Below are 22,054 nucleotides of genomic sequence, written 5' to 3' on the forward strand. Positions count from 1 at the left end.
TTTAATTTGAATTTTGTAAGTCTTAATTATAAAAGTAATTCATGACTTTATTTTCATTGTTGAAACTTCATATTATTTGTTACATTGGTGCCCCCACTGATGACAACCCCCAGTACAAAAGCCCTCTTCAAGGATAATTCCTGTTCACACTTTGAAGTACATCCTTCCAGATTTTTTCCTATGCATTTACACACATATGTATCTGTAGACTATTATTTAAAAATTTTCATAATACATTTGTAATTTACATAAATTATATATAACATATCAGTTAGGTACTTGATTTTATTAATTAAACGCCTTGGAAATTTTTTTGTCAGATATCTTTTACCCTATGTGTTTAGTTCTTGTCTGTTATGCTGTGGAATAGATAATACCATAGTTTACTTTTTCAAGTCTCCTATTAATGGACATTTATATTATTTTTAATTTCAACTGTTATAAACCTGCCTTGAATGTCTCTATATATGTTTCTCATGTTTCTGTGTGCAGATATGTGAGTATTATTCTAAGGTAAATGCTGAGAAGTGAAATTACTTACTTTGATATTTTGATACATAATTTTCTACAATGATCTTAACAATTTGGACTCATGCTTCATAAGTGTCTATAGGTACTCCTTCATTCATTCAAACTTGGTATTATTTAGTATTAAAATGTTATGGGTGAAAAATAGTGTCTGTGGTTTTCTTGATTAATAATGGAGTTAAATATCTGTCCATATGTTGATTAGTGATTTGTGTTTCTTCCATGAAATTCTTGTCTATATTCTTTGTTACCTTTTTTCCTATGTGTTGTCTGTTTCTTACTGGCTTGTAGGAGCTCCTTCTATATTCTCTAATTACTAATGGGTTTCAATATGTTTTTATATATTCACTGGTAATTTGTATATCTTCTGGGATTTGCATGTTCATATTTTTTGCCCATTTATTTTTCTGTTTGAATTGTCTTATTCTTACTGATTTATAAGAATTCTTTGTATATTCCAGATATCAATCCTTTGCCAGTTTTATATGTTTCAAATATTTTTCCCATTCCTTAGAGAAATCTACAAATAATTGACTGGCATGGAATACAGAGGACCTGCCACTGTCTCGAGGTATCAATAAGTGTTCCAGATCCCATGGGATTCATCTGAAGCTAGATGTCATTTTCAGCCACATCCTTGATTAGCTTTACCCCTGTTCTATCATGCCGTCTTTCCTTACCTTCTCTTGAGAGTAATTCTCTAATAAATTGCTTGAATAAGGATTCCTTGCTAAAACATAAACAAGACGAAAAGACAACCCTCAGAATGGAAGAAAATATTTGCATATGAAGCAACTGACAAAGGATTAATCTCCAAAATTTAGAAGCAGCTCATGCAGCTCAATATAAAAAAAACCACATAACCCAGTCCAAAAATGGGCAGAACACCTAAACAGACATTTCTCCAAAGAAGATATACAGATTGCCAACAAACACATGAGAGGATGCTCAACATCACCAATCATTAGAGAAATGCAAATCAAAACTACAATGAGGTATCATCTCACACCAGTCAGAATGACCATCATTAAAAAAAAAATCTACAAACGATAAATGCTGGAGAGGGTGTAGAGAAAAGGGAACCCTCTTGTTGGTGGGAATGTAAATTGATACAGCCACTATGGAGAACAGTATGGAGGTTCCTTAAAAAACTAAAAATAGAACTACCATACAACCTAGCAATCCCACTACTGGCCATATACCCTGAGAAAACCATAATTCAAAAAGAGTCATGTATCACAATGTTCATTGCAGCTCTATTTACAATAGCCAGGACATGGAAGCAATCTAAGTGTCCATCGACAGATGAATGGATAAAGAAGACATGCACATATATACAATGGAATACTACTCAGCCATAAAACAAAACGAAATTGAGTTATTTGTAGTGAGGTGGATGGACCTAGAGTCTGTCATACAGAGTGAAGTAAGTCAGAAAGAGAAAAACAAATACCGTATGCTAACACATATATATGGAATCTAAAAAAAAAAAAAAATAAGTGGTTCTGAAGAAGCTAGAGGCAGGATGGGAATAAAGGCGCAGATGTAGAGAATGGACTTGAGGACACGGGGAGGGGAAGGGTAAGCTGGGACAAAGTGAGAGTGGCATGGACATATATACACTACCAAATGTAAAATAGATAGCTAGTGGGAAGTAGCCACATAGCACAGGGAGATCAGTTCAGTGCTTTGTGACCACCTAGAGGGGTGGGATAGGGAGGGTGGGAGGGAGGGAGACGCAAGAGGGAAGAGATATGGGGATATATGTATATGTATAGCTGATTCACTTTGTTATAAAACAGAAACTAACACACCACTGTAAAGCAATTATACTCCAATAAAGATGTTAAAAAAAAAAAAAAAGAATTCCTTGCTTAGGCTCTGCTTCTAAGAAACCTAACCTACAACATTGCAAGGAATTTTTTTTCCAAAATAATATTTTAAGACCAAACCAAATTCTCCAATGTAAGAAGTAATAAAATTTTCTTTATTAACAAACATATATACTTTTGGATGTGTGCTATCCTTTCTAAAGTTGCATACTTGTTATGACATTCTCATTGTTCAACAAATTTATCAAATTCACTCTTTTGAGAATCATGTTCAGGGTCTGAGACAGTCTTTGCATATTCATAATATTTTAGTTATTTGCTTCTTGAAGTCTGGATTATTTGTTGAAAGTAAAAAAAATAATAATAAGTGAACTTAATATTTACTTAATAAAAAATTGAAATGAATGTAGGCAGTTATATATATGTGTATTAATTAGCGTATTAATTCCAAGCCCCAAGCGCATTGACATATGGGTACTCTGGCCTCTAACCTTCCTTTTTTGTCCTATTCAAGATTGACTGGAAATGACAGTGTTATTTGTCTACTAGTAGACAGAATTAGAACTTCAGCTGGAGAAGTTGGGGGAGGTTATAAGCTAATTAAAGTGTACTTGGCTGTGAAATAGTACAAGTATGGTTAATTTTTCTTGATAATTTATAGTTATTAAACATTTGTCATGTGCTAGACCTTGTTCTAAGTGCTTTTTGCTTTTACTTATTAGATCATCACAAAATCTTTAAGGTAGTTGCAACTATTATCCTCATGAAGGCTCAGAGAGTTTAAATAACTTTTTAAGCCACTCTAAATTCACACAGCTCTTAGGTGTAATGCTGAATTCAAATCGAGATATTTTTGCATGAGAGTCTGCCTTCTTAACAGTTATGCATTCATTGTGTATAAATGCCAGAACATAAACTATAACGTTAAGTATAAATGTCTCATTATTTACTTAAGCCTGGGTCACATGTAGATATGACTTTTAGACTTTTTTCTTCTTTCACTACTAACTTCTGTCTAATTTCTGGTCAAAATCCATTCTTTCTCTCTATGTTTCTCTTCTCCCTCTGTTGTCTCTTCTGGTCAATGAAGAACTGAGATTATATCTGGCTGGGTTTCAAGATTACATGTCTTTCTAAATATGTATTATGGCCCCTGTCCTTCTGTTAATTCAGACAAGGAATGCATCTTCTTCCCTAATTCCTGCTAGAATAATCTCTTTGAAATATATTCCCCTTCCCTATTGTAACTGTTCCCATTATCATGCAGTTTAGCACCATGCACTCTCTTTCTCTTTTTACCTAGGAGATTGATTTATTGATTTACAGATCCAGTAAGGGACAATCTGTCTCTGCTTACATGCAATTTTTAGGGTCAAATCATTTTGATATAAGCAACATTTCTGATATACGCAGTTATTTGTATTATTTTCTTCTTTATAGTTGAAAATAACTTACTGTACTCAGCGTGGCTAAATTATATGCAAATTTAATAAATTGTTAATTAAACATATCCAATCAATTATGTGATTTCTAACTCTTGCTATCTTTGGCTGACAGTCTCATTCTCTTCCCTGTGACCGATCAATAACCCACTTGGTCCTGATCAGTCATCCTTTTAATGTATCTCATATTGTCCTCACTAACCCTGCTGGTTGAAGTGGCCCTTGTCCATGTGTGTCAGTGATTTATCGTTAAAAATGCCTCTATTAGTTCCATATTTATTTAAATGAAAACAATAAAACATTTTAGAAATACATTTAAAGATAAATTACATCATAGTTAAAGTAAAATTAGGAGTATGGGATTAACAGATACACACTACTGTATATAAAATAAATAAGCAACAAGGATTTACTGTAAAACATGGGGAATGATATTCAATATCTTGTAATAGCCTATAATGGAAAACAATCTAAAAAAAAATATAAATATAACTGAATTACTTTGTGGTACACCTGAAACTAACACAATATTGCAAATCAACTATACTTCAATTTTATAAAAAAGATTATTGAGATGTAAATTGCATGAACTTTGTAATAGAATCTGAGCTGGAGGGCTTTCCAGCTAAGCCATAACACCTATCAGGACTCATTTAAATCTTCATCAAAATGACATAATTAGATAAGATTGACTTGGAAGCTTATTCAAGCTATTATCTATTTAATTTTGGTGAAAATTCATCAGTGTCCTTTGATATGTTTTCATATGATTTGTTTTCTGCCATTGCTTTCTTAATGTTGAAAGTTGTTACCTAGAGAGTATTTGGTTTCTGTGAATTTTTATTTTCCATTTTCACAATGTATCATTGATTTTCTTTTAAGTGTGGTCATTTAGGCTCTACCTGGTTATTTTCTGATATCTTTTCTCAGAGAGAATAGAACAGACTGTATTTAACTTATGCAACATTCCCCACAAACACTTCAAATATTGGTCATTGTTTTTAAATTCCAATAAAAATGTATACTTTAGGGATGTTTATCATAAGGGGTTAGAATACTGACCCCAATTTATACACCTCCACCTCCCCCCAAAATTTTTGATGATTTTTTAAACAGTGATTGGGGCAGATTTTGAAAAGTAGCTCATTTTCATAATCACTCTATGTGCTGTAACATCATGCACCACTTGCTTGAATGCATTTCATTAAAAAAGGAAGAAAGTGCAAATTTACTCTATACCAAGCAGAGTGTTAAGTTTCTTTGTGATGTTGTACCTTCCATCCTTAAAAAAAAATCACTATAAAATAATTATTATCTGTGTTCTCATTCATGCTACTGGTAAGTGGCGGAGCTTGGATTTGAAACCAAAATTTTTTTTATGCTGATTGCATGTCTGTGTAAAGGGTACTTTGTGTAGGCTTGTTTTTGCAATAATATACCACTAATTTTGGGAGAGAGACAAAGGATACTCACTACTATCTCAGATGTGGGACATCAGGTCCCTCCATCATCTTTGGCTCGTAGTGAAAAAATATGAGGGCTGTCCAAATTCTAGGAAAACAGAAAAATGACAGGAAAGAAAAAGATTAAGGGGGTTTTGTTTTGTTTCTCTTACCTGCACAGATAGACATACCTGTTTTTGCATATGGTAATCAGTTTCCAAGATGATAGATGTGAAACCCTTCAAGGTTATTTTATGTCTTGGTTAATGCCTTTGGAATTATGGAAAAAAAAGTATAATTTTTTTCAGTATATCTTACTTCTTTAAGGTATTTTACTTTTACTCTAATATTAAATAGGTAACAAATTAATGATCCATAAAACCCCTTGAACTAGAATTTACATCTTTCTCAACCATGCCAATTAAGAAATTCATTGCTGATTTGATGATATATTGTTATTCAACTTGTTAATAACATTGTCTTCAAATGTTAGCAAATTGTAGATATTGATTTTACAGTTTGAAAAACTTTTAGTTAACTCATGACTCTAAAAGTTGTAATTCAACATAATTAACCTCAAAATTGTAACATTTCATTTTTGGTAGTGAGACAGAAAATATGTTTGTGTTTGAAATACTGTTGTGTTCAAGTGAAAACTTCATTTTATGAAATCCATTGACTCTATAAGTATTAATTATGTATTAGGCACCTGGGGTCTCAAAGCAAAGCAAAAATGGCCTTTGCCATTAACAGACTTAAGGTAGGGACTTCCCTGGTAGTGCAGTGGTTAAGTATCCACCTGCCAATGCAGGGGACACGGGTTCGATCCCTGGTCCGGGAAGATTCCACATGCCACAGAGCAGCTAAGCCTGTGCGCCACAACTACTGAAGCCCACACGCCTAGAGCCCATGCTCCACAACAAGAGAAGCCACCGCAATGAGAAGCCCGCGCACTGCAATGAAGGGTAGCCCCCACTCGCCACAACTAGAGAAAGCCCACATGCAGCAACGAAGACCCAATGAAACCAAAAATAAAATTAATAAAAAAAAAAAGAAGCTTAAGGTAAAATAGAAAGTCAGATAGATAAACAGATGTTTACTATGTAAGGTAATACTTGAGGATGCATAAAGGAGGAGTGCTAAGTCCAAAATGGAAGAGAGTAGGAAGGGGGATCAGAGATGGCATTCTGGCAGGGACCATCTGTAGAAATAGGAATTTTACCACATCACAGTTACTGGAAGGGCATTCCAAGCAGATGGTTCTACATCTGCTAATGCCTTGATGGTGAAAGCGAACAGAAAGTGGCAAGTAGTAATCAATGCAACTGGAGAATGAAATATGAGACATAGATTTTAAAGTCTTTATAAAGAATATGGATAATTCCAACCTATAGATATTTTGTCTCTCTCATTTAGCTGGAATAAAGAACTTCATTTAAAAGACTATCTGCGGATAAAGTGAAACAAAAGATTTTTATCTCCAATAGATTTTATATCTATTCCATGTCATCCCATTCAATGTATAAATATCTCTGTGTATCTATGATGTTTTTACTTAAATTAAGACAGATATATTAGTAGCACATATGTATTGTAAACGGAAGTCTGGTTGTTTTCATTAAGAATTTTATTGTAATTCTTTTTTCTGAAAATTTTTCATTAGTTAAATCCTTTGAATACTTGCCTAAGAGACATGGGATTTATTCACTCTTTTATTTTTGATTGCTGATACAAATGTAAGAAATACTAAAAAAAGGTCAAGAAATATTTCAGTATACATAAATTCTGAAGATATTTCAAAAATAGTGGTAAATATCTTGACATGAATACATTGAAGGCCATAGGTTCACCACCGGCTGCAAATCATTGTGGTTGATAATGCTCTTATTAGAGCAAAATTATTCACTGGGCATTGAATGGAAATAAATCTTGCCTATAAATAAAATCACAGCTGAGAATGATGTTAATTAAAGCATTATTAAGAGTGAAAGTGTAAACAAAATTGTATTATTTTTTGTATCCATTTCAGAACATCTAAGCTGGGAGGAAAATGAGATAGTTTTAATTTATGAAAGACTTCACAAACTAAAATGTCTTTGTATTTTAAGCTTTCTTCAGCTAAAGCCTTGCAAGGATGCTTAAATGTTTTAGAAGTGGTTCACACATAGTTTGATTTAAATTCAAATTCAATGAGTGCAATTAAAGATCATCCAATAAAAATCATGAAAGGCAAATTGATTTTATATCATTTAGAACAAAATATCAAATATTTAAAAACGTGTATGTGAAAGAAAATATTTTCCGTTTTTGTCATACACTTCCTCAAGGACATGAAAATATTTTACTTGATCAATCTAATACTTTATCTGCAAGAATGATAAAATGGAGGGCCTGTCATTTTATGTAGTATTTATTATTGTTAGATAGCTTTGGTTGCAATAAATAACAGAAAGAAACAGCATGATTCAAGTTGACAAAGCAGGGGTGTGCACATTATAGTTAAGGAATTAAATGAAATTTAGAAACAAAGCAAAACAATACAAAATAGGAAACAAATCATGACACATTATAAAAACCAGTGAAAAACAGCAGTCACCGTAAGAGAAAGATCTACCATACAACTAGTAATTTCTGAAGTGGAAACGTATCTGGGCCTTCGGCAGCCTAAGCTCTTGGCTTTTCACTCTAGTGAAAGCAGTATATACCATGCTGTTTATGAACTGACCCTGTGGTTAGATAATGCCTAGTTTCTTAGTCCTGCTTTAGCACTTATCAGCTGAGTGACATAGGCAACTTATCTTTCCGCTGTAAAGTGACCATAGTAATACCTACTTCTATAGTTACAAGCATTAAAAGAGATAACCTGTTTCAAGTACTTGGTGCATCACAATTAATGAACTGCAGCTGCCACCTTCTCCTCGTCCTTCTTCTGTGTCTTCATCATCAATACCCTGACATTAATATGGTTCATAAATTTTCTTTGCTTCTGCTTTTCTCTGCATGTAGTCTCCACTTGTCTTAGCATTACCAGTTGAATTAGCTTTCATTTGTCTTTTCTTCAACTCATGGCTGTGGTTTCCTCATAACTTTATCTTGTATATAACTCTACTGTAGATCCTTTATGGTGTAGTTTACTTTCCTCTTCCAGTGGTCTAATTATCTCTAAACTTACTAAATCATAATCGAAGGGGAAGTATCTGTTCCAATTGGTTTTTTCTTTGAGTAGAGATTCTAGGGTCAGATCATACCTTCGTCTGGTCTGTGACTCTGTTAAGCTCAGATCAATTACTTGTTGAGCCCCATGGTACATCTGGTGCTGGCCACCAGAGGCAGTGGTGGGGCATTTTACCCAGAAAGCATTGATGGTGGCTGTCATATGCCTACTAAATCTAAATAAATAAACATAAAAAGTTAAGATTAAGCAATTTACCAAATTATAGAATGGGTGTGAGTAGTAAGGCTGAGTCTTGAATAGCAATCTCGTGTCTCCCAATACAAATTTAGACTTCAAATATTCTTGGTCATTGTGAAGTTGTGGCACCATTATAAAATTTCTATACAAATGATTGGATATTTTGCTTCATAGAATCAGAAAATTCTTTGTCAGAATTTTACTATTATTTTAGTATAACAAATTCTGTGTCATGAATGAAAAACCAGTATTATGTTTTAAAATGTCTTATTTATAATTGACTTCTATTAACTTGTTCTATTTGTCTTTTCTCAGGTTGCTAAGTTGGCTATCGCAGTGCAAGCCTTGGAGTCCCAATGGGGGACTCCAGATCAAGACGATCTACTCTGGTTTCCCGGTTGCCAATATTCAGAAGGAGTATTAGCAGAAAACATGATTCTCTTCCTTCTTCACCCTCCTCCAGTAATACAGTCGGTGTCCACAGTTCGTCTCCTTCCAGCACTAACTCAAGCTCAGGTAGCACAGGTAAACGCAGGAGCCTCTTCCGTACTCCTTCCATTAGCTTCCATCATAAGAAGGGGAGTGAACCTAAGCAAGAACCTACCAACCAGAACCTTAGTATTTCAAATGGTGCTCAACCTGGTCACAGCAGTGTGCAAAAACCGAGTTTGGAAGAACATACTAAAACCAGGGGAAGACATTCTGTTGGTTTTAGCAGTTCACGAAATAAGAAGATAACAAGATCTTTGACAGAGGATTTTGAAAGAGAAAACGAGCACTCGACTAATAAGAATGTCTTTATAAATTGCCTGAGTTCTGGCAAAAGTGAGGGGGATGATTCTGGATTCACAGAAGAACAAACTCGCCGTTCTGTTAAGCAGTCAACAAAGAAGCTTCTTACTAAATCGTTTTCATCTCACTATAAATTTTCTAAGCCAGTTCCACAGAGCCAATCCATTTCATTGGTACAGCAGTCTGAATTCTCACTGGAAATTGCACAGTACCAAGAGAGGGAACCTGTATTACTAAGAGGTTCTCCATCTTGTTCTGTGGATGTAACAGAACGGGCGGGAAGCTCGTTACCATCTCCACTGCTTTCTGCTGATTTTACTACAGCTCAGACACCTTCAGAGTTCTTAGCCTTGACTGAAGATTCTGTGTCTGAAGCAGATGCATTTCCTAAAAGTGGAAGCATGGCATCCCACTGTGACAACTTCGGCCACAGTGATTCTACCTCGCAGATTTCTCCCAATCCTGCTGCTGCTACAAAGACAACAGACCTTATGGGAACTGTTCCCTGTGCAATTATGTCTCCTGGGAAATACAGGTTAGAAGGTCGGTGTAGCACTGAATCTAAATCCTTACCAGAAACCTCTGCTGCTAATCAGAAGGAAGTGTTATTGCAAATCACTGAACTACCTGCTATGAATGCGAGTGACTCAGAGATTCATCTATCAGCAGATACAAGAAGAGGAGAACATACGGTGATACAAAATGGTGAAACAATGTTGGCAACAAGCTCCCCAAGGAAACTTGGATTTTATGAGCAACATAAAGCAATAGCTGAACGTGTTAAAGGGATCCATCCTATTTCAGATTCAAGGATAATACCCTCTTCCGGTGATCATTATATTTTAAACAAAACATCATATGGATATGATGCAAATCCTGCCAAAGGTATGATGATTTTCTCTGTGTAATAAATGATATGAATTATAATTTTCATTATAATTTCTTCAATTTTCTTATTCTATCTCACGGAAACTACATTTTTCTTAGTTTTCACTCTTTAATCTTCTGTCCTATTTATAATTTGTCTTAAATCATTTCTCTGCTTAAACTTACTTCATTCGTATCATGCTGAAAATGTAATTCATCCATGCTACTTATTTTTCTTAGTTGTGTAATTCAGATTCTGACCCTCAGAAGAAAGTGGAAGGAAATGAATTTTATTTGCAATGTGGCTTTATCTAAGATAAGGACCATCTTTTTTTATAGTTCATGATAGAGTATTGGTATTTCTTAGTTAAAGAATAGATATAGCCCAGACACAATCATTATAAAAGAAATTCGTATAATTAAAATTCTTTTTCTTATTTTAACAAAGTTTTTATTATTAAATAGGATCCATGTTTTGGCACAGAAAGAGGGAGAAAAGGTGGATTTACTCCAGTCTGTTATTTAACAGAAAACATGGTTTTTCAATATAAAATTCAGTTCAAGAGAATTGTTGAATATATAATACCTACTGGCTGTATTTGACATTTTTTATTCTTTTTTTTCTGTACTGTGATTCCTACTACCACTGCTGCCGCTTTTGCTACTACTACTAGCACTAATAGTTCTCCCAACAATATGTCCATTTACTGTTCTGTGCCCTTTGGATACATTAATTTATTGAATCTGGAAGTGATTGAAATCGCTACTATATTCTAACTCATTCTACAGGCAAGATGATTGGAGCACAGATAGGTTAAGTAATGTGTCCAAAGTTACAAAGTTCATAAGTAATTGTTTAGGATACAATCCCTATGAGGTAGGCACTAGTATGTTCCCCATTTTATACATGAGAAAACTGAGACCAAGGGATTATACAGCTGGTAAGTAGCACAGCCAAATTACAACTATCTCAATCCAAAGATCAGGCTCTTTATGACTAGGTTGTAGTACATGACCCAGGCTCTTTCCAAAACATTAAGAATAATACTGAAATATTAAATAAAATTTGTAATCAGTGAAATTATATATTATATAATGTCAAGAATCATATAAGTTTATCTGACTTACCTAACTTGTCTCTCCATGAATATAGCAGTTTTACAGTTTTAAATGCATGACTTAATTTTCCAACTGTCTTCATATTTTTTCGCATTTGATACAAAATCACTTTTACACATCTGCCTACTTTTTTCATTTTTTATCTTGGTAGCCTTGCTTGTATTTTGGGATTTAGTTATACCTGCTTAATTCTTTAACTGTAGTATAATTATAAGAATGATAATGATGATGATACTATGTGCCCAAAGATGTGCTAAGCAATTTGCATGCACTGTTTTACTTAGTACTAACCAAAGATTTATGTGGAAGTTATTAATGAGTAAGGTTTAGGATTAAGTTAAATAACTTCATGAAATCACATTGTTAGCAAGCGGTGGACCTCAGATTAGAATGTAGGCAGTTTTTTAGAAAATTGCACCCAAAAAGGTAAAAGTGTAATTATTTTGATTATATCTAATTCTTATTTAGAAATGGTGACTTGCCTCAATGTCAAACTGAATAGAGTAAATATTTATCTCTTTGGAAACTAGGGAATGACCAACAATTATCTTGCTGATTGTTAATCTGTTGACTGAGATCCTAATAGCAAGCCATTTAACACATTAATTTCACTGAATTTGACACCATGATGCCTGTTCCTGGACATTAGGTGATAATTCATAGTATCTACAACTTGTAAAATAGAAAGAGACAGGCAAATAAGCTGGTAATGTCAGAAAGGAAAAGTTGCTTGCATACTATTCTTCATTTTCATCAATAGGAGATATTCATCTGCTATTCATAAAGATTTTATAATTTAGAAGTTTCAAGATTTTAAAGCCATTTAGACAAATGTATTTTATGTAAGAAAGAGTTGTCAAATTCCATAATACTAAGTTTATTCTGTATTTATTGTGAAATACGTTTAAGCTAGTATTTAATATGCATCTGAATGTGCTGGGTGTACATTCATTTCAGAATTATTAATGGAATGTTGACCTCTCTGGCAACTTAACTTTTACTCATTGACTTAAAAAGTTACTGAAAAAACTGCCATATGTTGGCTTAATAGGTTCTAGCCGAGAGTCTTTAAACTCATAGATGAGCCCAAACAGAACAGTTTAATTCATTCATTCATTCATTCATTCATTCAACAAATATTGTTTTGGTACTGTTTTAGGCACTAAGGGTATATCAGTGAACAAAACAAATAAATTCCTTTCTTCATGAAGCTTACCTTCTACTGGGAATACTCAGACAATTAATATACAAATAAATAAATGTCAGATGGTAATAACTGCTGAGGATGAGTTTAAAGCAGAAAAGAGGATTAGGAAGTGGGGGGTGTGATTGTAGTTTGCATTTTTTTAACTTTATTCAAGTATAATTGGCAAATTAAATTGTATATTTAAAGTGAACAAAGTGATGATTTGGTATATGTTACCAAATTCCCCCCCCCCCATCAAGTTAGTTAATATATCCATCACGTCACATATTTACCTTTTTGGGTTTTGTTTTTGAGAAATTTAAGTTCAACTATAGTCATCTTGTTATACACTAGATCCTCAGATCTTGTTTATCTTATAACTGAAAGTCTGTACCCTTTTACCAAGGCAACCACTTTTCTACTCTCTGTTTCTATGAGTTGAGCTTTCTAAAAAAGATTCCACATGTAAGTGATACCATGCAGTATTGGTCTTTCTCTGTCTGGCTTATTTCACTTAGCATATCTTCAAGATTCATCCATGTTGTCACAAATGACAGGATTTCCTTCTTTTTTAAGGCTGAATAATATTCCATTGTATGTAGATACTGCATTTTCTTTATCCATTCCTTTTTTCTCATACTTAGGATGTTTCCAGACCTCTGTTATTGTGAATAATGCTGCTGTGAACATGGGAGTACAGATATGTGTTTGAGATAGTGATTTTGCTGCCTTTGGGTATATTACCGGAAGTAAGATTGCTGGATCGTATAGTAGCTCTATTTTTAATTTCTTGAAGAACCTCCATAATGTTTTCCATAGTGGCTGCACCAGTTTACATTCTCACCAACAGTGCACAAGGGTTCCCTTTTTTCCATATGCTCAAAAACATGTGTTGTCTTTTGACTTTTTGATAATGGCCATCCTAATGAAAGTGAGGTGATATCTCATTGTGGTTTTGATTTGCATTTCCCAGATGATTAGGGATGTTGAGCTCCTTTTCATGTACCTGTTGGCCATTTGTATGTCTTATTTGGAAAAATGTTTACTTAGGGCCTTTGCCCATTTTAATTTTTTTTTCTTGCTATTGAGTTGTATGAATTTTGTGTATATTTTGGATATTAACCCCTTATAGGATATATGATTTGCAAATATTTTCTCCCATCCAATTGGTCCAATTGGTTGTCTTTTCTTTCTTTCTTTTTTATTTTTTTGTTTTCTGTGCAGAAGCTTTTTAGTTTGAAGTAGCCCTACTTGTTTATTTTTGCTTTTATTTATTTTGCATTTGACATCAAATCCAAAAAATCATTATCAAGATGAATGTCAAAGAGCTTATACCCATGTTTACTTCTAGGAGGTTTACAGTTTTTGATCTTAACTTTCAAGCCATTAACCAATTTTAGTTGATTTTGGTGTGTGGTATAAGATAAGGTCCCAGTTTCATCTTTTCGCATGTAACTGTCCATTTTTCAACACTGTCTATTGAAGAGACTATCTTTTCCCCATTATATATTCTTGAGTTCTTTGTCAAAAATTAATTGCCACATTTGCATGGGTTTATTTCTTGGCTGTCTCTTCTATTCCGTTGATCTATGTGTCTGTTTTTACACCAGTACCATACTGTTTTGATTACTGTAGCTTTGTAATATAGTTTAAAATCAGGAAGTGTAATGCCTCCATCTTTGTTCTTCTTTATCAAGATTACTTTGGCTATTTGGGGTCTTCTTTGTTTCTGTACAAATTTTAGGATTTTTTTTTTCTATTTCTGTGAAAAATGTCAGTGTAATTTTGATAGGAATTGCATTGAATCTGTAGATCCCTTTGGGTAGTATGAACATTTTAACAATATTAATCTTTCCAATTCATCAACATGGAATATCTCTTTATTTTTATTTTCTTCATTTTCTTTCATCAATGTCTTTTATAGTTTTCAGTGTATATATTTTTTGCTTCCTGGATTAAACTTATTCCTAGGTATTTTATTCTTTTTGATGCAACTGTAGATGGGATTGTATTCTTAATTTCTCTCTTTTATTTTTTTAATTTAATTTTATTTTATTTTTATACAGCAGGTTCTTATTAGTCATCAATTTTATACACATCAGTGTATACATGTCAATCCCAATCGCCCAATTCATCACACCACCATCCCTCCCCCCCGCCCACAGCTTTCCCCCCTTGGTGTCCATACGTTTGTTCTCTACACCTGTCTCAACTTCTGCCCTGCAAACCGGTTCATCTGTACCATTTCTCTAGGTTCCACATACATGCATTAATAAACGATATTTGTTTTTCTCTTTCTGACTTACTTCACTCTGTATGACAGTCTCTAGGTGCATCCACGTCTCTACAAATGACCCAATTTAGTTCCTTTTTATGGCTGAGTAATATTCTGTTGTATATATGTACCACATCTTCTTTATCCATTCATCTGTTGATGGGCATTTAGGTTGCTTCATGACCTGGCTATTGTAAATAGTGCTGCAATGAACATTGGGGTGCATGTGTCTTTTTGAATTATGGTTTTCTCTGGGAATATGCCCAGTAGTGGGATTGCTGGATCATATGGTAATTCTATTTTTAGTTTTTCAAGAAAACTCCATACTGTTCTCCATAGTGGCTGTATCCATTTACATTCCCACTGACAGTGCAACAGGGTTCCCTTTTCTCCACACCCTCTCCAGCATTTCTTGTTTGTAGATTCTCTGATGATACCCATTCTAACTGGTGTGAGGTGACACCTCATTGTAATTTTGATTTGCATTTCTCTAATAATTAGTGGTGTTGAGCAGCGTTTCATGTGCTTCTTGACCATCTGTATGTCTTCTTTGGAGAAATGTCTATTTAGGTCTTCTGCCCATTTTTTGATTGGGTTGTTTGTTTCTTTAATATAGAGCTGCATGAGCTGTTTATATATTTTGGAGATTAATCCTTTGTCCATTGATTCATTTGCAAATATTTTCTCCCATTCTGAAGGTTGTCTTCGTCTTGTTTATGGTTTCCTTTGCTGTGCAAAAGCTTTGAAGTTTCATTAGGTCCCATTTGTTTATTTTTGTTTTTATTTCCATTACTCTAGGAGGTGGATCAAAAAAGATCTTGCTGCGATTTATGTCAAAGACTGTTCTTACTATGTTTTCCTCTAAGAGATTTACAGTATCTGGTCTTACATTTAGGTCTCTAATCCATTTTGAGTTTATTTTTGTGTATGGTGTTAGGGAGTGTTCTAATTTCATTCTTTTACATGTAGCTGTCCAGTTTTCCCAGCACCACTTATTGAAGAGACTGTCTTTTATCCATTGTATTTCCTTGCCTCCTTTGTCATAGATTATTTGACTATAGATGCATGGGTTTATCTCTGGGCTTTCGATCTTGTTCCATTGATCTATGTTTCTGTTTTTATGCCACTACCATATTGTCTTGATTACTGTAGCTTTGTAGTATGGTCCGAGGTCAGGGAGTCTGATTCCTCCAGCTCTGTTTTTTTCCCTCAAGACTGCTTTGGCTATTCGGGGCCTTTTCTGTCTCCATACAAATTTTAAGATTTTTTGTTGTAGTTCCGTAAAAAATGCCAATGGTAATTTGATAGGGATTGCATTGAATGTGTAGATTGCTTTGGGTAGTGTAGTCATTTTGACAGCATTGATTCTTCCAGTGCAAGAACATGGTATATCTCTCCATCGGTTGGTATCATCTTTGATTTCTTTCATCAGTGTCTTATAGTTTTCTGCATACACGTCTTTTTTCTCCCCAGGTAGGTTTATTCCTAGATATATTATTCTTTTTGTTGCAGTGGTAAATGGGAGTGATTCCTTAATTTGTCTTTCAGATTTTTCATCATTAGTCTATAGGAATGGAAGAGATTTCTGTGCATTAATTTTGTATCCTGCAACTTTACCAAAATCATTGATTAGTTCTAGTAATTTTCTGCTGGCATTTTTAGGATTCTCTATGTATAGTGTCATGTCATCTGCAAACAGTGACAGTTTTACTTCTTCTTTTCCAATTTGGATTCCTTTTATTTCTTTTTCTTCTCTGATTGCCATGGCTAGGATTTCCAAAACTATGTTGAATAATAGTGGTGAGAGTGGACATCCTTTTCTTGTTCCTGATCTTAGAGGAAATGCTTTCAGTTTTTCACCATTGAGAATGTTGTTTGCTGTGGGTTTGTCATATATGGCCTTCATTATGTTGAGGTAGGTTCCCTCTATGCCCACTTTCTGGAGAGTTTTTATCATAAATGTGTGTTGAATTTTGTCAAAAGCTTTTTCTGCATCGATTGAGATAATCATATGGTTTTTATTCAGTTTGTTAATATGGTGTATCACATTGATTGATTTGCATATATTGAAGAACCCTTGCATCCCTGGGATAAATCCCACTTGATCATGGTGTATGATCCTTTTAATGTGTTGTTGGATTCTGTTTGCTAGTATTTTGTTGAGGATTTTTGCATCTATATTCATTAGTGATATTGGTCTCTAATTTTCTTTTTTTATTGTATCTTTGTCTGGTTTTGGTATTAGGGTGATGGTGGCTTCATAGAATGAGTTTTGGAATGTTCCTTCCTCTGCAATTTTTTGGAAGAGTTTGAGATGGATGGGTGTTAGCTCTTCTCTAAATGTTTGATAGAATTCACTTGTGAAGCCATCTGGTGCTGGACTTTTGTTTGTTGGAAGGTTTTTAATCACAGTTTCAATTTCACTACTTGTGATTGGTCTGTTCATATTTTCTATTTCTTCCTGGTTCAGTCTTGGAAAGTTATACCTTTCTAAGAACTTGTCCATTTCTTCCAGGTTGTCCACTTTATTGGCATAGAGTTGCTTGTAGTAGTCTGTTAGGAGGCTTTGTATTTCTACGGTTTCTATTGTAACTTCTCCTTTCTCATTTCTAATTTTATTGATTTGAGTCCTCTCCTTCCTTTTCTTGGTGAGTCTAGCTAATGGTTTATCAATTCTGTTTATCTTCTCAAAGAACCAGGTTTTAGTTTTATTGAACTTTGCTATTGTTTCTTTGTTTCTATTTCATTTATTTCTGCTCTGATCTTTATGATTTCATTCCTTCTGCTCTCTTTGCGTTTTGTTTGTTCTTCTTTCTCTAGTTCCTTTAGGTGTAAGGTAAGGTTTTTATTTGAGATTTTTCTTGTTTTTTGAGGTAGACTTGTATAGCTATAAACTTCCCTCTTAGAACTGCTTTTGCTGCATCCCATAGGTTTTGGATCGTTGTGTTTTCATTGTCATTTGTCTGTAGGTATTTTTTGATTTTCTCTTTGATTTCTTCAGTAATCTCTTGGTTACTCAGTAACATATTGTTTAGCCTCCATGTGTTTGTGTTTTTTACGTTTTTTTCCCTGTATTTGATCTCTGATCTCATAGTGTTGTGGTCAGAAAAGATGCTTGATATGATTTCAGTTTTTTATTTTTACCTGGGCTTGATTTGCGACCCAAGATGTGATCTGTCCTGGAGAATGTTCCATGTGCACTTGAAAAGAAAGTGTAATCTGCTGTTTTGGGATGGAATGTCCTATAAATATCGATTAAATCTATCTGGTCTATTGTGTCATTTAAAACTTCTGTTTCCTTATTTGTTTTCATTTATTTTCATTTTGGATGATTGGTGTAAGTGAGGTGTTAAAGTACCCCACTGTGATTGTGTTAGTGTTGATTTCCTCTTTTATAGCTGTTAGCAGTTGCCTTATGTATTGAGGTGCTCCTATGTTGGGTGCATATATATTTATAATCGTTATATCTTCTTATCGGATTCATCCCTTGATTATTATGTAGTGTCCTTCCTTGTCTCTTGTAACATTCTTTATTTTAAAGTTTCTTTTATCTGATATGAATATTGCTACTCCAGCTTTCTTTTGATTTCCATTTACATGGAATATCTTTTTCCATCCTCTCACTTTCAGTCTGTATGTGTCCCTAGGTCTGAAGTGGGTCTCTTGTTAACAGCATATGTATGGGTCTTGTTTTTGTATCCATTCAGCAAGCCTGTGTCTTTTGGTGGGAGCATTTAATCCATTTACATTTAAGGTAATTATCGATATATATGTTCCTATGACCATTTTCTTAATTGTTTTGGGTTTGTTTTTGTAGGTCCTTTTCTTCTCTTGTGTTTCCCACTCAGAGAAGTTCCTTTAGCATTTGTTGTAGAGCTGGTTTGGTGGTGCTGAATTCTCTTAGCTTTTGCTTGTCTGTAAAGCTCTTGATTTCTCCATCAAATCTGAATGCGATCCTTGCCGGGTAGAGTAATCTTGGTTCTTCCCTTTCATCACTTTAAGTATATCATGCCACTCCCTTCTGGCTTGTAGAGTTTCTGCTGAGAAATCAGCTGTTAACCTTATGGGAGTTCCCTCATATTATTTGTCATTTTTCCCTTGCTGCATTCAGTAATTTTTCTTTGTCTTTAATTTTTGCCAATTTTATTACTATGTGTCTCGGCGTGTTTCTCCTGGGTTTATCCTGTATGGGACTCGCTGTGCTTCCTGGACTTGGGTGGCTATTTCCTTTCCCATGTTAGGGAAGTTTTTGACTATAATCTCTTCAAATATTTTCTCTGGTCCTTTCTCTCTCTCTTCTCCTTCTGGGACCCCTATAATGCGAATGTTGTTGTGTTTAATGTTGTCCCATGGGTCTCTTAGGCTGTCTTCATTTCTTTTTATTCTTTTTTCTTTATTTTGTTCTGCAGCAGTGAATTTCACCATTCTGTCTTCCAGGTCACTTATCTGTTCTTCTGCCTCAGTTATTCTGCTATTGATTCCTTCTAGTGTAGTTTTCATTTCAGTTATTGTATTGTTCATTTGGTTCTTTGTTCTTTAATTCTTCTAGGTCTTTGTTAAACATTTCTTGCATCTTCTTGATCTTTACGTCCATTCTTTTTCCGCGGTCCTGGATCATCTTCACTCTCGTTATTCTGAATTCTTTTTCTGGAAGGTTGCCTATCTCCACTTCATTTAGTTGTGTTTTTTTTTGGTTTTATCCTTTTCCTTCTTCTGGTACATAGCCCTATGGTACATAGCCTTTTCATCTTGTCTATCTTTCTGTGAATGTGGTTTTCATTCCACTGGCTGCAGGATTGTAGTTCTTCTTGCTTCTGCTGTCTGCCCTCTGGTGGATCTTCATAAATTTTTGAAAAGGTGTTCGGGAATTCCCTGGCAGTCCAGTGGTTAGGACTCTGTGCTTCCACTGCAGGGGGCACAGGTTCGATCCCTGGTCAGGAAACTAAGATCCCGCATGCCTCGAGGCGCAGCCTAGCCAGCCTCACAAATGCATAAGCCATTTTCTTGCAATAAATCTTCTTAATATAGGTCTCCTACTGATTCTCTTTCTCTGACTGACAGATTTTTGTACTGGAGGTGGTTCTAGAGGAAGAGAATCTTAAGGATGAGTTTCTTAATTTCTCTTTCTCATAGTTCTTTGTTTTTAGTTTCCATTTTTACATACAGTGAATGGGGTATTACTCAAAGTAACATATTAACAAAAATTAGGGAGTAAGCCATACAGCTATTTGGGAGGAGTATATCAGTGCAAAGGGTATTGGGTAAAGATTCTGGGGCTGGAGTATGCCTGCAATGTTGTAGAAACAGCAAGAAGTCCAGTATGCCATAAGCAGAGTGAACAAGGGGCTGGTGGGCAGTAGAAGATGAGGTTAGAGAGATGAAGAGGTGAGCAATGGGAAGCCCCCTGTGTGGGGGTCTGGAGTAGGTCATATCATGAGGAACCTGGTAGCCCGCTGGAAACACATCAGCTTTAGGATTAGAGAAGCGATCGTGATCAATCTCACTTATGTTTTAAGTGTATCATTCTGGTTACCTTGTAGAAAATAGATTGTGTATTGGTTGGGGAGAGGCAGGTGGGAGTAGGCAGGGGCAGGAGGCTATTAGGAAGTATTGCAGTAACCAAGGCAAGCCCTGATGGACTTTGTGCCAGAAGTTAGTGCGGGAGGTGGTGAGAAGTGATCACATTCTGTATACAGTTGAAGGTAATGAGGACAGGATTTGCTTATATGATTTATGTGAGGTATGAGGATGCCAAGGATGAGTAGAAAGTTTTAGAGGCTTCAAAGTGATTACATAGTTAAGTAAAGCACCACTACTAATTCAAAAAGTTTTCTGTGATTGAGACTTGTTGAATGACACTAAGAGTTTTCCATTTACTTTCAGTGGAACATTTATAAAAACTACATTTAAGCATTTATATTAATTTTTATTTATTTATTTTTTAAATAGTTCTTGCCAGTAGCCTCAGTCCATACCGTGAAGGAAGATTTATAGAGAGGCGACTGCGATCCTCATCAGAAGGAACTGCAGGGAGTAGCAGGATGATTTTGAAACCAAAAGATGGAAATGTAGAAGAAGTTAATAGTCTAAGAAAGCAAAGAGCAGGTTCATCATCTTCAAAAATGAACAGCATGGTAAGTATATACACATACCTGCATATAATAAAATAATCCCATATATTACTGGCAAGTTCATGCTCCTTGCAAATTGAAGCATTAGTTTCAGGTGTGCAGCAAGGTGATTCAGTAAATATACTCTCTCAGATTCTTTTCCGTTATAGGTTATTACAAGATATTGAATATAGTTCCCTGTGCTGTACAGTAGGTTCTTGTTGCTTATCTGATTTATATATAGTAGTGTGTACACATTAATCCCAAATGCCTAACTTATCTTCTCCCCATCCCCTTTGGTAACCATAAGTTTGTTTTCTATGTCTGTGAGTCTATTTCTGTCCTGTAGATAAGTTCATTTGTATCATTCTTTTAGATTCCACATATAAGTGTTACCATATGATATTTGTCTTTCTCTATCTGACTTGCTTCACTTAATATGATAATCTCTAGATCCATCCATTTTGCTGCAAACGGCATTATTTCATTCTTTTTTTATGGCTGAGTAATATCCCATTTTGTGTAATGTATGTGTCTATATATACACATGTGTATATATGTATATGTATGTGTATATATATGTATATATATACATCTTTTTTATTCACTCATCTGTCGATGGATATTTAGGTTGCTTCCATGTCTTGGCTATTTTAAATTGTGCTGCTATGAACATTGGGGTGCATGTATCTTTTTGAATTAGAGTTTTCTCTGGATATATGCCCAGGAGTCAGATTGCTGGATCATGTGGTAATTCTGTTTTCAGTCTTCTGAGGAACCTCCATACTGTTTTCCATAGTGGCTGCACTGACTTACATTCCCACTAACAGTGTAGGAGGGCTCCCTTTTCTCCATACCCTCTCCAGCATTTGTTATTTGTAGACTTTTTAATGCTGGCCATTCTGACTGGTGTGAGGTGATACCTCATTGTGGTTTTGATTTGCATTTCTCTAGTAATTAGTAATATTGAGCATCTTTTCATGTGCCTGTTGGCCATCTGTATATCTTCTTTGGAGAAATACCTATTTAGGTCTTCTGCCCATTTTTTG

At 34.7% G+C, this 22,054-nt stretch overlaps 1 protein-coding gene across 7 annotated transcripts in view; it reads left to right on the forward strand.

Moving 5' to 3' along the window:
• The window catches only part of CCSER1 (coiled-coil serine rich protein 1), a 1,246,259-nt gene that overhangs the window by 145,292 nt on the left and 1,078,913 nt on the right, over positions 1-22,054 (forward strand). For 4 of the 7 annotated variants that reach the window (XM_029234577.1, XM_029234583.1, XM_029234578.1 and 1 more), the window contains exons 2-3: positions 8,972-10,333; positions 20,845-21,029. In XM_029234577.1, coding sequence (XP_029090410.1) covers positions 9,013-10,333; positions 20,845-21,029 — 1,506 coding nt within the window. In that variant the 5' untranslated portion in view covers positions 8,972-9,012. Of the gene's footprint in view, positions 1-8,971; positions 10,334-20,844; positions 21,030-22,054 lie in introns of those variants that run through there. The other 3 variants (XM_029234580.1, XM_029234581.1, XM_029234582.1) reach the window with 1 other exon arrangement.

This window comes from Monodon monoceros, unplaced genomic scaffold (genome assembly GCF_005190385.1).
Source record: "Monodon monoceros isolate NGI ecotype Baffin Bay Population unplaced genomic scaffold, NGI_Narwhal_1 Super_Scaffold_20, whole genome shotgun sequence".
Lineage (NCBI taxonomy): Eukaryota > Metazoa > Chordata > Mammalia > Artiodactyla > Monodontidae > Monodon > Monodon monoceros.